We start from the raw sequence: 16,608 nt of genomic DNA on the forward strand, positions 1-16,608 counted from the left end.
CCAAGTGTAGGCAGATTTTGTATTATTTTTAATTGATCTCCAAGATCTACCAAGCATAGCCAGGTGCAGAAAGCATACATTTAGAATTAATAAAGAGGGTGCCTCTAAGCACATTCTGAGCCTAGGAATTTATTTTCAGTACCAGAACTGAACTGAGCTCACAGTCCTTTCACACAAAAATCCAGCCCTGGTTTGCCTTTTTTTCCCCCATTCAGCAGCTTTAAGTATAAAGAAGTCATAGAATCATAGAATCACAGAGTTGGAAGGGGCCTTGTAGGCCATCGAGTCCAACCCCCTGCTCAAAGCAGGAAATCCACAGCTAGAGCATCTCCCGCAGATAGCTATCCAGCCTCTGCTTGAAGACATCCAGCGAAAGGGATCCCACCACCTCCCTAGGCAGTCGGTTCCATTTTATTGTTGCTGTTGTGCAACTGGGAGTCAGAAAAACCTCGCTGATCTATTGCAAATCACCAGAGCTCTACCAGTAGATTCCAATCTGCCCAACTCTGATCTAAGCAAGTCGTAGTCAGCAGATAGCTGAGATGCCCAAATCTCATGGAGTCTCCAGAACTTTCCATACATCAACATTTACTTTTTGATTGGGAAACAGGAATTGTAAATACTGTTGTTCTTAATCAGGACTCAACTGATCACCATTATTTAAATTGAGAAGAAATTATGCCCTGTGTACAACTGCCAGTGGTGAGAAATTTCAGGATGCCTTTTGCCTTCCTCCGTAATGCATGGCTGGCTGGCTTCCATGTTCTTAAGCTGCTTTTTAAAGCACCCTCCTGTAATCTTCCTACTCTCTGCTTATGGCACCCTGCAGTGGAAAACCGCACTGTAGGTGGATCTTTGGAGGATGGATGATCCTGCCTTTGAACAGGAGTTTGGATAGCAACATGATGATGCAAGTATGCTATAATTACCTCACTGACTCCCAAATCAAATCAACATGGTGTTTGTTGAGTCCTTTTTGTGATACATGTTGGAAGTTGCTCCACAATAGACCCAGGACAACTACATCATTGGCTGATGGGGATAATTGTTTATTATTTCTCTTCTGCTTGTCCACGCCTGAACATAGAGTTGATCTCTGTATAACAAGGGAGACCAGATGCAAATGAGGACAAGGCTCTTGTACCTTTACTAGAGGAGGAAGGAGGGGAATTTCACAGCAGCTGCAGTTCCACCGGCTTGCATGACAAACTGCTGGCCTAATTTCCCTCTTCCACACAACTATTAACAAGGTACAAGGCAAGATATGCCATCCTTTGCACCTGCTTACCTAGGCTTTCTCACAGCACTGTTTTCCCATATGTAAAGTCTCCAGATGCCAACTCTTACTGCTTCCTGCTCCTCTTCCTAATAGCAACTTGCTCTCTCCAGATGTTAACAGATGCTGCTGCTATTTCAGTGTTGTGAAAGGTCTCCGCTGCCAATATCTGCCACTCTTCCCACTCTCTGCTTAAAGTTGCAAGAGCAAACTAGGCCCTTTTTGCTGGTCATTTGGCAGTCCTACTTAGCTCAGTTTGAATGCTGAAGGGCAGTCACTAAATACCTATTTGGAAAGAAATCCTGCTGCTTTGGATAGAATCCATCATGTGTGTGTCGAGAATGACTACCTTAATTCACCAACTTTAAACATGGATTAAAAAAAATACTAACAATCCACCTTTTCAAGGATAATGCTTAAAAAAATCCCACAAGGAGTCTTGATCTCTGTATTGTACTGCCTTCAAGTCGATTCCAACTTATGGCGACCCTATGAATAGGGTTTTCATGAGGCTGAGAGGCAGTGACTGGCCCAAGGTCACCCAGTGAGCTTCATGGCTATGTGGGGATTCAAAGTCCAACACCTTAACCACTACACCACACTGGCTCTCCTATCTCTGTGTTAGAAACCTTTATTTATTAAAATTTCTCAGCAGCCTTTCATCCAAAAGGATTCCAGACTGACAAAGAATAACAGCAGCAGCAAAGTACAAGAAAAGCAAAAGATAAGCCAAAACCAAAAAGCAGACCCAAATTCAGTGCCTGAGCAAACAAGGCTGGCAGATCGTACTGTTCTTCCCTCTTCTAGAGTCACCCAGAGGAATCTCTTGAAAAAAGGAAGAAATAGAGACAGCCACTGGGGGGCCTTCACAAGCTTTCACTAAAAAAAGCTAAACCTCAGGCTCAGCGCAGCTTGCAAGGCTGACAGAAGCTTTGCTGTTGTTTGCAGTAACGAGCATCTTCAAGTCTGGCAGTGCTTTTCACTAAACTGCCATTGTGATATATGGAGAAGATAGAAGTATGTAGATTCTAGACTGATAAGGAATTTTAAAAACTCCCCACCACCCTAACAGATGGCAGAATTATATGGAAGAATTAATACTGAAAGCAAATTGGAAATGAAGGTGCAATTTCACTTACATTAAATGATTAAGAGTGTGCAGATGGTGATGATGATGAATAGCATTTATTAATTACATTTATATCCAACTCTTCCTTCAAGAATCTCTCCCTCCCTCCTTTTATCCTCACGACAATCTTGTGAGGTTTCTTAGGCTGAGAGATAAAGTGACCTGCTCCAAGACACCTAGTGAGCTCCATGGCTTAGCTGGGATTTGAACCCGAGTCTTCTCAGACTAGGTCCAACATGCTAACCTGTATACCACACTGGCTTTCATGATGTGCACCTTTTCTGCACAATCTGATCAAACTACAACCTGCTCCTTCTCATAATCTGGGACAAAAATGCCCCAGACTACCAAATAGTTTAGACTGACATATTTGTTTTTCCACCTTTTGGTTTACAAAGAGCCCTCAAGTCTCTTACTGTATACAATATAAACAGCAGAAAGACAATGAAATGTATTACATTCCAATAAAACAACCACAGAACCACAATTATAACAAATGCAAACTCAACATGGGTACAAGTAATAGCGACTTTAAATGTTCCCCCAAGCTCTCCTTCTCTCTCACACACACACACTATGGATCTTAAGTATCAAAAGCATGATGGGATGACGTCTTTTTATCCACTTTCTGAATACTGTTAAACAGCTGGCCTTCTAGACAGATGTGCTATAACTGTAAAGGTGTTGTTCTGCAGAGATGCTGTCTACTCAGAGTAAGTTCTGTTAAGTTCAGTGGGGCTTACTCCTAGGTAAATGGAGTTCAAATTGCAGCCCTGACCTCTGATGGCACAGCACACAGAGCACAAGAGACATTAAGAATCAGGAGCTGTAGAGATTTAAACAAAACAGGCATCAATTTTTATATTCTATTGATTTCTGTGGGAGACATAAGCACAACATGACAAAAATATCAAAGTGCTGGAAAAGAAATGTGGCATTCCATTACCTTGTGCTTTCGGTTAACCTAGGCCGGTTTGATCCTTATTCATTTCATGGCATTTGGACATTGCATAAGCCTCAACAGCAGAAGCCATTCAGCTCCTTCCAGCAAGCATGAAATCTACCAGAACCCGAGAGTTGTCTTCTTGCTGAGATAACTTGAGAGGGACATAAAGAGTGTGGAATTTTTGAGTGTAGGCCTTAAGTGGCCAGTGACTGTGATCTTTCCCCCCTCATGTTCTTTTCCATGACATCCAAGAATGACATTCTGGGTCATCTACATATCTTGAATGACTCGCTATCCTGACTCCTGTTTGAATAATCAACTCTTGGTCCTCCCCCACCGCCACCCTTTCTTTTATTAGTCAAGGATGGTTTGTCACAGAAGGTGGGCAAGCCTTCACACTAAATGAAAATATGGGTTTATGAGTTTCTACATTTTGTGCGCAGGTGCACATGTACACACATACACATATATATATATACACAATCCCATACTTGTGAAGAATTAGGGCCTGCATTTTCAAGAGCCGTACTACTGTTTCATGCCTGTAGCTGCATTAACGCCAGATGTTCCCTAGTTCAGATTTGGGAAGATACATAACATTTGCCAACCTGGTACACTCCAGATGTTTTGGACAACTCCCAACATCTGGAGGGCACCAGTTTGGCGAAGACTGCTATACAATACTTTGAAGGGTGCATTCCAGAAACCAATGGGACATGTCTATCAGGAGAGGCAATACCATTCTGCACAGATTTCAAAAGTTGCATATAGAAAAGGAGCAGAAACCCACACAATATTAATTGAGCAGCACCACTACCACCAAAACTAGTTCTGTTCTTGATATCCTTGACCTCAAGGACCACCTGCCTGTGCTCATTTCTCTCTTCTGCTTGGTCCTCCTAATCCATTTAGCTTTTTTGCTAACAACCCAGGCTGCAGCACTTGTAGGGATGGCAGGCCAGACAGCCAGTGGCTTCTTTTTAAGACAGCATTGCACCCAAATTAAAACAAGTTTAAGTGCAGAGGTAGCAAGCTTCAGCAAGTATGAGATAGACGACCACAACATGATTTCATGGACAAATCACTGTGATTGTGCCCCATGATATTTGATTTTCAGAAATGAAAAAATCATGTCAAATGTGCTTCTCTGAGGGGCTTTTTGTTGTTGCTAAATAACCACCACCACTTCTAGAAAAGCCAGAGAAGTCAGAGGGGCTGTCATGCCAAGTGATGTATACAGTCTGTCTTGCTCAACATTCTGTGACCTGACAATGATGCCAACCAGTCAATGGGAAGTTTATTAGTAGAAAACGATCCCCTCTCTTTTAGACCTCAGTATTTCATTACCTACCGTAATGATAGCCATCATGGTATCCTCCAGATGTTGTAAACTACAGCTCTCACCACCCCTATTGGCCGCATTGGCTGGGGCTGATGGGAGTTATAGTTCACAAGACCTGGGCTCACCACATTGGCTACTCCTGATCTACTGAGAAAGAGTGAGCTAAGGGAGTAGCACATTTTTACATGTGAGGCTTATGAAAATGTATTTATGTATTATCCGTACTTATAGCCCACCCTTTACCTAATGGCCCTATGGTGGGTTAAAAAACCTCAATGAAAACAAGTACAAATTAAAAACAAACAAGTACAAAGGGAGAGGCTAGGCATTTGTGATAGAGCCCAAAGGATTTCATTCGCCTTAGAAACCAGTTTGAAGCAAGATGTGCTTTAAGCCACCTTGAGCTATGACATCCCGACCTAGAAGTTAGTTCAAATTTTGACTCTGCCATGCCCATGAACTTGCTACATGGGTCTTAATCAAATGAATATTTTTCTCACATTATCGTGCATCCTCTCCAACTGCAATATAAAGGGGGGGGAGATTGCCCTGCCGTACTGGGCTGCTGAAAAGATTATTGAGATAATGTACTTAAAGTACATTGACTACGAAAGCGTTTGAAGTGTGACCTGCAGTAAAATGTTGCCATGCAGAGTGCTCCTATTCAGCTAGCCATGCCCCTTTTCAATGTGAAGAACTGGGTCACATCCACACCATACATTAAAAGCACACAGCTTCCTCCCAAAGCATCATGGGAAATGCAGTTTAAGGGTACTGGCAATTGTAGCTCTGTGAGAAGTAAACTACAGCTCCCAGGATTCTTTGGGGGAAGCCCTGTGCTTTAAATGTATGGTGTGGGTATACACTTGAGATCACTATTAGAATATAAGATATAACTTTAATATTACTACTACAGGCAACTGATATTCCAACTGTTAGAACTGCAATGTTCTTAAGAAATTCTAGTCCTAATGATCTCGTGAGGGGGCTTCCCCCACATTTTGACTTTGTTGGAGAACTTTTCACTGCCATGATGATTTAGGATGGGTGGTGTTCCTTGAATGTGAGATACAGCTCAAAAGCCTCTGTGGGTTTGGCCCAAATCCACAGCAGACTCAAGCTGACCATTCAATAGCATCACAAACAACTGTTGTCAATCACAACTATTTTTATCCAGAGAGAGCAATGACAGACTTTTTATTTATAAAAAGACTAAAGCTTTTATTGAATATATGCCATTGGGAAGGCAATTAAAGATACAACCTCATCAAGTTGACTAATACACAAGAAAGGTTATTTCAGTAGTACTGTGACAATAATATTTTAAACTTTAATACAGCACAACAGACTTTATAACTTCAGTTTTTGTCTCTATATTCATCTGCAATATACTTTCAGATCCCTCTACTCCTTGTCTGTAAAAAATAATTTGAGTGAACAACTTCTCTGAGATGAAAGCCAGGACAATAAATCCTGACAAAAGTTACCAGTGATACTTTTGCTTCACTCTAGAGTAAATCATACAACTTTATTAGCCATACATTCCAAGATATCTGTTCAATAAGTCATTTAAGGAGGACATCTCTGAGAAGAAACGACCATGCACAGAGCTAGAGCTGTGTCCTCTGCTTTGGCTGCAGCATTTCTCCTCAGCTGAAGAGAGACATTGCTTTTTACCCTGAAATATGGCTGGCCTTTTCAGCTGAAGGACTTGCAACAGTAAAACCAGAGCTCTAGCTGAGCACAAGGATCCCCACAGCATGAGCACTACCCTTTATTACAGCATTACATGCCAGTAGAACATCCAGAAACTTTTGAAAAGTGCAGCTGTGCCAAACCCTGATTATATGGATAACTGAAGAACAGGGAACGATACATAGAACATAATTTGGTATCTCTACAGTTAGAAAGTGGCAGCCTCTTTAAACAGCCACTGGAAGAGATGGTGGGTCTTGGTGCCCACATAATATAAGCTAATGTCAACCTGTGAGCGTGATGCCAAGAATTCTGGAGTCCTGCTCCACATGTCTGAGAGATATGCTTACTAAGAAAACAAAGACATCCCATCATGGAACCATTACATACAAAACAAGCCCTCTTTGTGCATGTGCCAGAGGGCACAAAAACAAGTTCCCCTACCTAATGACTGGCTGATTAAACTATGGTTTATTGTGCTGGAAATAAACCTAAGAAACTTGGACTTGTGTATGTCCCTTCCCCCCCCCGCCTCTCCAGTGCAGCCACAAGGAGGACTTTGGCAGTTTCACTTCTGTTTTTGATTAACCATGACTTCTTATGTCATGCAAACTTGGAGAGACTGCAGTTAATCTTAACTATGGTTTGTTAGAAACAATCGAACTTCAAACTGTGGTTTATGAAAGTTATGAAGTTGACTGTTTTCAACCAACCATAGTCAAGATTTATCATAAATGAGAGTTCAGACACAAGCTAAGCTGTGGTTACTCTAAAATGGAAGCTTCCACTATTCTCCTTGTGGCTGTGACGGGGAAAAAGGAAAGGGAAAATGTGCGAGCCTAAGACTCATGGTTCATTCACATCACGGTGGTTTATTATGTCACCTGAACTCAACCACTGACAAATAATGCATTCCTGTTATCACTGATGGCATGCTGTATTAGCTGCCCCTACTGAGGAGCAGGCATTGACAAGGAGGCCACTGATGCAAAGTTATCATTCCAGTGCCTTCCCGAAGTAGTTGACTGAGCTGCTGCATGCGCTTTGAACTTCTGCAGAAGATCTTGGGCTTCTTGTTTGTCTTGCAAAGGGCTTTCACCATACTCTGCTCTGAGCCACTCTCTGACCTGGAAGGATGGGAGGGGAAAATAACAATGCAAAACATTTAAAATATCTAAGACAAGCATAAGGCAAACATGTTTTTGATGGTTTTAAAATGTTTTAAATAAGTTTTATTTTATTTATTTTATTTTATTTTACATCCAACTGTTTTAACTTGTTAATGCTACCCTGCGCTCCTTTAGGAGAAAGGGCATGATAGAAATTTACTACATAAATTAAAATAGCAAGGATTCTGAGATTCAGTTATTAACAGTAACTGTGAGTTAGTACAACACATCTGTAAATGCCACAATCTATTAAGCCAGTTGCTTAGCTTGCAATGATTCTGCCACTGCAAGTCCCAGGCATCACACTGGGTCGGGGGTGCGGAGTTCTCTTAATATGATTTTATATATCATGAACGGGCCACGTGTGGCCTTCCACTTAATTTTATGCAGCCCTCAGCCTAATGTCAAACGCCCTCTGCAAGCGATCATTCAAACTTCTGGCAAGAGCAATCTGTCCCTCCCTCAACAGCCTGTTGGACTAGGAAAAAGGGGGGGAGAGAAGGCATCAAAGAGAGAGAGAAGAAAAAAAAGTAGCCCCACCCACTTTTTGGCCCTGGCCCCCAACTTCTGTCTTCTGCCCCATCCACAGCTGACACATGGCCCGACAGACCAGCCCAAACAAATATGGCCCTTGACAAAAAAGGCACTCTTACTATATCTAGTGGGCTGAAGTTACAGGTTGGTAGATTTCAGCTGAACATTAAGAGAAGCTTCTTAATGGTGAGAACAGCTGAACTGTGCAACCAGTTACAAAACGGGGGGGCTCTCTTAGGTTAGAGGTGTGCAAGGGATGGTCTACTCTGGATGTCCTGTATCAATTAGGGGGTCAGGCCAGATGTCCCCTTCCAACTGCATAATTCTTTTTAAAAAGGAGTGAACAGCTAAAAAGGCCCTCAATCATATATGAATCAGCAACCTCCAGTGGCATCTGTCATGAACCACCCTGTTCAGATCTTGTAAGTTCAGGTCTGTGGCTTCCTTTATGGAATCAATCCATCTCTTGTTTGGCCTTTTTCTACTCCCTTCTGTTTTTCCCAGCATTATTGTCTTTTCTAGTGAATCATGTCTTCTCATGTGTCCAAAGTTTGATAACCTCAGTTTCATCATTTTAGCTTCTAGTGATAATTCTGGTTTAATTTGTTCTAGCATGCAATTATTCGACTAGTTCGCGGCCCATGGTATCTGCAAAGCTCTCCTCAAACATCACATTTCAAATGAGTTGATTTTTCTCTCATCCACTTTTTTCACTGTCCAACTTTCACATCCATACAAAACATATTTAAAAGTTATGAAAACAGTATGGGAAGCAGCACTTTAAAAGGAGATTTTTTGTCCTGTGAAATAACAGATGAGGTCAGAGTGTGCTTCTTCCTCAAGAGCAGAAGCAAATTGAAAATGTGCATTCAAAATTGGATCATCAATACAGGGTTTTTTAAAAAAATCACTATATACTTAAGTGACTTAAATCCAGGTAACTAAAATTTGAATAAAAAGTGATTTTTATCTAGCCAATTTGAATTTGTGGGGGGGAAACCAACCCAAATTCTTTTCAGTTCTGTTTAATGCAAGGCCATTCTAAAAACATTTTACATAAGCACTATGGACCATCTGATATTGTGGCAAAAATGGTATATGTAGGCTCTGCAAACATGTAATATGACATTAGGTGCTATTCAAAAGGTCAAAAGATGGGTAGAGATCTTTCTTAGAACTACCAGAAGCTGTCCTCAGAGTGAAATGTAAATACATTTCAATAAATAAATGCAAATGTAAATGTAACCATGGTTATCTGATGCAAGCTTGCATCATTACTTGCAGACTCTGTCACACAGTTTTTGAACACATCAGCAACATATATGCCTGCTTCTTGTGACAGTATAAGTTAGAATAAAGTACACTGTAGGGAGATGAGTAGTATTGCTCATCCTATTGTCTATAATTTGACAGCCTTAAGCAGGCCTGGCATGGCTGCTACTGTCAACGTATGCCTATGGCTCCCCAGACCTTGCCCCTTGGCTGCTTGCCACCCATCTCTACTAATCTGGAACTGCCATCTCTGCTACTTCTGTTTTCATCAGCCGGGCCAGGCCTTCCCTTTCCCTCAGAGGCTTTTGAACCCAACTGCTCTGTGAGAAAAGAAAGAAAATATCAATATTTTGGAAAGAAAGTGTCTTTCCTTTCTCCTCTTCCTCTACTATTATAGGCTTGGCTTGCTTCCTCCCTGCTTAGAGCTTGGATTATTCGAGTGGAGGGGAGTGAATGAGTGAGAGAGAGAGATGCATTGCTGTGCATAAAATCAATAAAAGAACAGTGCATTTGAGCTAATATTTGAGAGGGAACAAAATCTGATGTCGGGGGAAGCTGCTGAAATTCAGAGCAAACAGGGTCCCTCTGCAAAGATGTAGAATACGCGGACCATTAAAAAATCCAGTGCAAAATCCAAATTCAAGGGAATTATCATCCTTCTCTACCTCTAGGGGTAATGGTATCAGCTGGGTCCTAGTAAGCTGGCATTCTCTGGTGGGAGTGACAAAAAGCTGGCAGATCCAGCTAGGCCAAGATCCATTCTGTAAAGTCCAAAACTTCCAGCTTCAATACAGCCATTTCCAGGAGGGTAATTGAGTCACCAAGATCTTTCTCAAGAGCCAAAAACAAAAAACCTGTCAGCAGCCCATTTCCATCCAAGCTGGTCATTATAAGAATCTTATAAGAACATATGGTCTGAATGCAGACGGTTCCAGATTCAAAACCTGGTATCTCTCTAAAGGGACAGGAAATATCTCTCTGAAATCCTGGAGAGCTGTTATTAAAATAATACTAAGCTAGATGGATGAGCAGTCTGACTTGGTATAAGGAGCTTCCTATATTTATTATGTTAAGTGTGGCTCACACTCTAGCAAGTGTGTTTAGGATTGCAGCAGCCTCTTTTATACTACACAGTAATATGACATACAAATAACAGTGTGGTAAAAGCGCTGGTTATAAAGGTGGTAATGATCAGCATAAAGAGTGAAGGCAGCAACTTCTCTCTCAGAATTACTCTCATACTAGGATATCCAACCCTGCAGCAATAGCGTTTTCTGGTTGTGGGAGGTGGACGCAAGCCTTGCTGTAATGTGGCCTTTAAATAAAACAAACAGGAAATAGCTTTCCTTGTGGGAACAGGAAGGGACAGCATGCATCCTTTTTAAAAAAATCACATAAAAGAAAAAATAGTTCTGAAATGGCTAAACACAGCAGAGAGAAGCAACCTCAGTCAAAGTAGGCCTCTTTTTACCCACTTGAAAGGGCTACATGAGAAAAACAGTGCTTACTAGGGATGGTGGAGAAATTAAGATTCCGTTCGCATTTAAAGCTGAATTTATCAAATTTACACTTTACACAACCATCTTTCAAAATTCGCACTTATCTGAATTTTGTGATGCAGTTCTCCAACTAAGCAGTGTTTGCAAAAATGCATACATTAGAGATAAGTTTGCATAGAAATAAATATACAACTGAAAATAACATACCAAATGCATTATATGAGGAGAAAATGCTTGCAAAAGAGTGAACATCAGTCAAAACTGCAAACATAAATATGTTATAGTAGGCAAAATTCTCACTAAAATGCTGAAAATTTTTCATGAGAATTTTTTTAAAGTGCCAAATTGCTGCAGAAATATGGAGAACTGTATTTAAGACTGGAAAAATGCAAAACAGAGAATAGACAGACCCTTCCATCCCTAGTACTTACCCTAGAAAGCACTAAGGGAGGGGGAATTAAAGGTGGTATCCAAGTAATTTAAGTCAATTTTTTCAATGGGTCTAACTCATAGGATAGCTCTCCAGGTGTCGTTGGACTCTTAACTCCTATCATGCTTAGCCACTGGCAATGCTGTCTGGGACAGAAGGGAACTGGAGTCCAACAACATCTGGACAGCACTACATTGGCTACCCCGGTCTACCCTGAGTAGACCACTTAAAAGCAAAACATTTTTTTTAATATAAAAATGTTGCACTGGGTAAAGGGGAAAGCTAAATTGTGTTTCATCCATCAAGTAGACACCCTTCACAGTCACGTTATACCGAGTGGTGATTTGAAAAGGCAAGGAAGGGTAGGGATCAGAGCTGCAATCCTAAAAACACTTCCTAGGGAGTCCCACTGAACTAAGAACTTCTTCCTTAAACATGATTAGGGTTGTGTGCTTTAATGATCAACATCAAATTGCTCATTTCTCAACAACAGAAGCATAATCCAGAGGAGAAAATGTATGCATCCCATATAGCAGGGAAGTGGAACTGGCCAGTGGGCCGGATTGTTATCTTCCCCGCCCCTTGCGAGTTTATCAGTCTGCTCACTTGTCAATCACCCAATGTCACAATAATGACACAATGACATCAGGTGACTTTTTAGGCCCACACTTGTCTTGCAGAACTCTTTACAAAGCATTCCGCAATTTAGCATTTTGAAAGGGACTTAGCAAGATCCAACAATCAGCTGATTGTTGGGCCTTGAGCAGCCCCTTTTCAAGTGCTATCTTGCACAGCACATTGCATAAGGTTTTGCAGGCACTACTCATCAGAGATGCCTTTTTAGGGCTTAGGCAGGTTTTTCTCTGTCCCACGTACATGACATGGGGTGTAGAGTAGGTAGCCATGGCTTGGCTGATATGGCCTGGCAGGCCTAATTAGGTCCACGGGCCCCCACGTGTTAGAATATCATTTTGCAGGACAGCATGTTCCTTTCTATGAAAGCTCTAGAGACTTTCCTCCTAAATGCTATTTAACAAAACACCAACACTACATCTATGCTATGATCTTCCTAAAAGCGATTTGCGTAATGCAAGGACAATAGTTTCAACTCTAAACTTATCAGAACAGAAATGACTGTAAGGGTTCAAATTAAGGAGGGAGACGACCAATCTGGAAAGTCCCTCTGTTGTCTGTTATGTAAAGTCAGTTATATTCCCATTGACCCCAGTTCTCGCTGGGAAATGGTAAGCTTTTGAGATAAATACTTAAGAGGTGAATAATACAATGGCTTCAAATACAGCTGCAAATTCAGAACTACCAAGCATATTCCAACAAAGCACATTTGTCTCTCTTTTAAAAGAGCCAGTTCAGGGAGTAAACAGACATAAATGAACTGAATTACTCAAAATGTGCTGATGGATATATATGTGCGTGCAACCTCACTTTCAAGATATGGCTTAGAGAACATTTTACATTTCAGATCCATACTGCCATCAGGGTAGGACTGTGAGGCAGAAATCCAAGGCCTCACTCAGAGGATGAGAGCTGGCTTTCTGTATTTGGAAGCGAAACAATGCACCCCCTCCACCCCCAGTAAGACCATTCACTACAGTAACCTATAGCACTGACATTTTGGCGCCTTCTTAAAACTCATCTGTTCACCCAAGCTTTCCCTGAAGGCTGATCCAGTTACGTTGATGTATTTGTGATGTGGTTGGTACTTGTTTTATGAATGTAATTTTATTGTTGATTTTATAACGTTTACGGCCATGTTCCCCCAACCCACATGCACTGTTAATATTGGCGGTATAGAATTTTTTGCCAATAAATAAATGTATTCCAATACCTACATTTATTTATTTATTTATTTATTATTTGATGTATAATATCCTGCCTTTCCTCCCAGCAGGAGCCCAAGGCAGCAAACAAAAGCACTAAAACTACTTTAAAACATCATAACAGACTTTAAAATGCTTTCAATTCACTCTCAATTGTGGAGTGCCACAGGGTTCTATCCTCTCCCCCATGCTATTCAACATCTATGTGAAACCGCTGGGAGCCATCATCAGGAGTTTTGGGTTGCAGTGTCACCAATATGCGGATGACACTCAGCTCTATCTCTCATTTAAGTCCTCACCAGAGTTAGCTGTGAATACCTTGTCCAAATGCCTGGAGTCCATAAGTGGATGGATGGGAGAGAACAGGCTGAAGCTAAACCCCAACAAGACCGAGGTGTTGCTCGTGGGTGATAAGAGAAGGTTGGGAAATTTAGACTTGGTGCTTAATGGGGTGAGATTACCCCTGAAGGACCAGGTCCGCAGCCTAGGGGTCATTCTTGACTCCCAGCTGTCCATGGAAGCTCACGTTTCGGCAGTGAGCCAGGCAGCTTGGTATCAATTACATCTGGTACAGAGGCTGCGACCCTACCTTCCTGTACATCTGCTCCCACGAGTGATACATGCCCTGGTCTCCTCTCAGACTACTGTAATGCGCTCTACGTGGGGTTACCCTTGAAAACGGTCCGGAAATTGCAGCTGGTACAGAATGTGGCGGCACGCTTGATAAAGCAGAGCCGTCGCCGGGATCATATCACCCCAGTGTTGGTAGATCTACACTGGTTACCAGTTGTTTACCGGGCCCAATTCAAGGTGTTGGTACTGACCTTTAAAACCCTACACGGTTTTGGCCCAGTTTATCTGAAGGAACACCTCCAGTATCACCAATTATGCCGCCAAACAAGATCAGCCTCACAAGACCTTCTCTCGGTCCCACCGGTGAAAACAGCTAGGCTGGTGCGGACCAGAGAGAGGGCATTTTCAATCGTGGCCCCCACCCTCTGGAACTTGCTTCCTTTTGACCTCCGACATGCCTCCTCCCTGATGGCTTTTCGCCGAGCCTTAAAGACCTGGCTATTCAGGCAGGCCTATGGGATTTCTGGGGCGGACTAGTTTTTATAGTGTATTAATTGAAAGATGGTTTTAGATGAATTGATGTTGATGTTGTGATTTGTTGACTGTATATTGTTTTATATTGTATTTTGTATTGTTGTACGTCGCCCAGAGTGTCCGTTAATTCAGACAGATGGGCGATTAACAAATAAAATTTTATTATTATTATTATTAAAAGAAAACAACTTAAAATTTTTTTTTAAGTTTTGAAGACATCTTTTAAAAAAGGTTAAAAACATATTGAAAAAAAGGGTTTAAAAACATTAAAAAGCAATTCCAACACAGAAGCAGACTGAGATAAGGTCTCAACTTAAAAGGCTTGTAGAAAGAGGAAGGTCTTCAATAGGCACAGTAACAGAGATGGTGCCTGTCTAATATTTAAGGGGAGGGAATTCCACAGGGTAGGTGCCACCACGCTAAAGGTCCGTTTCCTATGTTGTGCAGAATGGACCACCTGATAAGATGGTATCTGCAGGAGGCCCTCACCTGCAGAGTGCAGTGATCGACTGGGTATATAAGGGATAAGACGGTCTTTCAGGTATCCTGGTCCCAAGCTGTATAGGGCTTTGTACACCAAAACTAGAACCTTGAACTTGGCCAGGTAGAATCACAAGTGGTGAGAGAGCGCTGATATGCTCAGGTCCTGTTTGTGGGCTTCCCATACGCATCTGGTTGGCCATTGTGAGAACAGGATGCTGAGCTAGATGGGCCACTGGCCTGATCCAGCAGAGTCTTCTTGTGTTCTTAAACATGTGAGAAGTAGGGAGATGTTGCTAAGCCCCACTCCCTCCAGCACATTATTTTGACATGGTTTAGAGCCCACCATGAGTTTGAGGGCACAATGGGAAGCCTCTTTTGCTCATGAAGACTCCCCGCATGATAGATGAATGCCAAAATAGATACACTAATGTCAATGCCATTCAGTTTCATCCATTTAAATCCATTCAAATTCATCTATTTAAATGGCAGTAAGAACAAGGGAGACATCTAATTCAAGTAATTTGAGGCAAAACTATTTACCTAGGCCATTTAGCTCTCTTTGCACAATGAGTATACTGTAAATCTATGAATTCTAATGCTAAGGAGAGTATAATGCAAGGCTAGTAGTCTGCTATGTGCAATTCTACACCAGATGTTGCAGAATCTGACGATGGATGCAAAGAATGCAGAAGAAGCTTTCATTGAAAAAAATCCAGTTGTAGCCCTCATGGCTGGAGACACATGGTGAAAAAACATTAAGCAACACGGGGAGGGGAGTTGCAATATGGTTCCCTCTTGCTCTTCCAGTCACATTTACCTACCGAAGAGTCAGAATGAGTTCAAGCTTACCGTGGTGCTTGAAGCACTTGAAGCAGAAAGCCCACAGAGCATCTCTTATCTTCCACAAATTCATCTACAGCCCTCTTGGCACAGATCCCATTCATCTTCAACTGGGTTTGTGCAGGAGAAGTACCCAGGAAATAGGGTCACATCAACACCATGCATTCAAAGCATACTTATACCACTTTAACAGACATGGCTTCCCCCAAACAACCCTTGGAACTATAGTTTACCCCTCACAAGCTACAACTCCCTGAACCCTTAACAAACTACAGTTCTCAGGATTGGGAAAGGGGGCATGACTGATAAAGCAGCATGAGTGCTTTAAATGTATGGTGTGGATGTGACCCAGTTCTCATGGGTTAGGATTAAGCTCCCATGCTAATGCCCAAAATCTGATACTTGAGGCAGTCACTCTGCCTTATCTCATGCAAGCATTGCCTTGCATAGAGTCCTGCTATTAATCACTTACCCAACAGGTTGATTGGCGCAATGGCTTTCGCCAATACATTGATCTACATAAAATAAGTGTCCAGTTCTCCAAACTGAAGGACTTCTTCAGAATGAAGCATGCAAACAAAGCAAGGACATTTGTACACCAGGCCCCAAGCTGAGCAAGCTGTATGCCCCATGGAATGGACACCTTTTTTTCTAGTCTGAAGCAGACAAAATTTCTGTCTGACAAAATTCAACGCCAAGAACATTCCACTCAAATCCAGGAACCATCACGATGCTGTTCTGTAAGTAGTGTGTGTTGAAAGAAATGGAAGGAATGGTGTGGACAGATGCAGTGGGCCTCTTCCTTTCTTGCCCCAAACCTGTTCAACAAAGGGTTAAAATGGGTGCAGAATCATTTCTGCTTCAATGGAAACCAGACCAATTTTCATAGATGTGAAAATCACTGCATGAGTTCCAAGAGCAGTGGGGAACCTCAGGCCTGGAGGCCAAATGTGGCCCTCCAGGCCTCTCTGTCTGGCCCTTGGAACTCTCCCCAGGCCACACCCCCTACTAGCCATGCTTTCCCCCCTTGAGTATTTTTGCCTGGCTG

The 16,608-nt window shown here is 42.0% G+C and overlaps 1 protein-coding gene across 1 annotated transcript in view; it reads right to left on the reverse strand.

Moving 5' to 3' along the window:
* Positions 1 to 5,887: 5,887 nt before the first annotated feature.
* DUSP22 (dual specificity phosphatase 22) overlaps positions 5,888 to 16,608 on the reverse strand; it is a 63,713-nt gene continuing 52,992 nt past the window's right edge. Inside the window, exon 7 of the mRNA XM_061590781.1 lies at positions 5,888 to 7,515. Within this exon, the coding sequence (XP_061446765.1) occupies positions 7,339 to 7,515 (177 nt within the window). The 3' untranslated portion in view covers positions 5,888 to 7,338. The remainder of the gene's footprint in view (positions 7,516 to 16,608) is intronic.

Source organism: Rhineura floridana, chromosome 1 (assembly GCF_030035675.1).
Source record: "Rhineura floridana isolate rRhiFlo1 chromosome 1, rRhiFlo1.hap2, whole genome shotgun sequence".
NCBI lineage: Eukaryota > Metazoa > Chordata > Lepidosauria > Squamata > Rhineuridae > Rhineura > Rhineura floridana.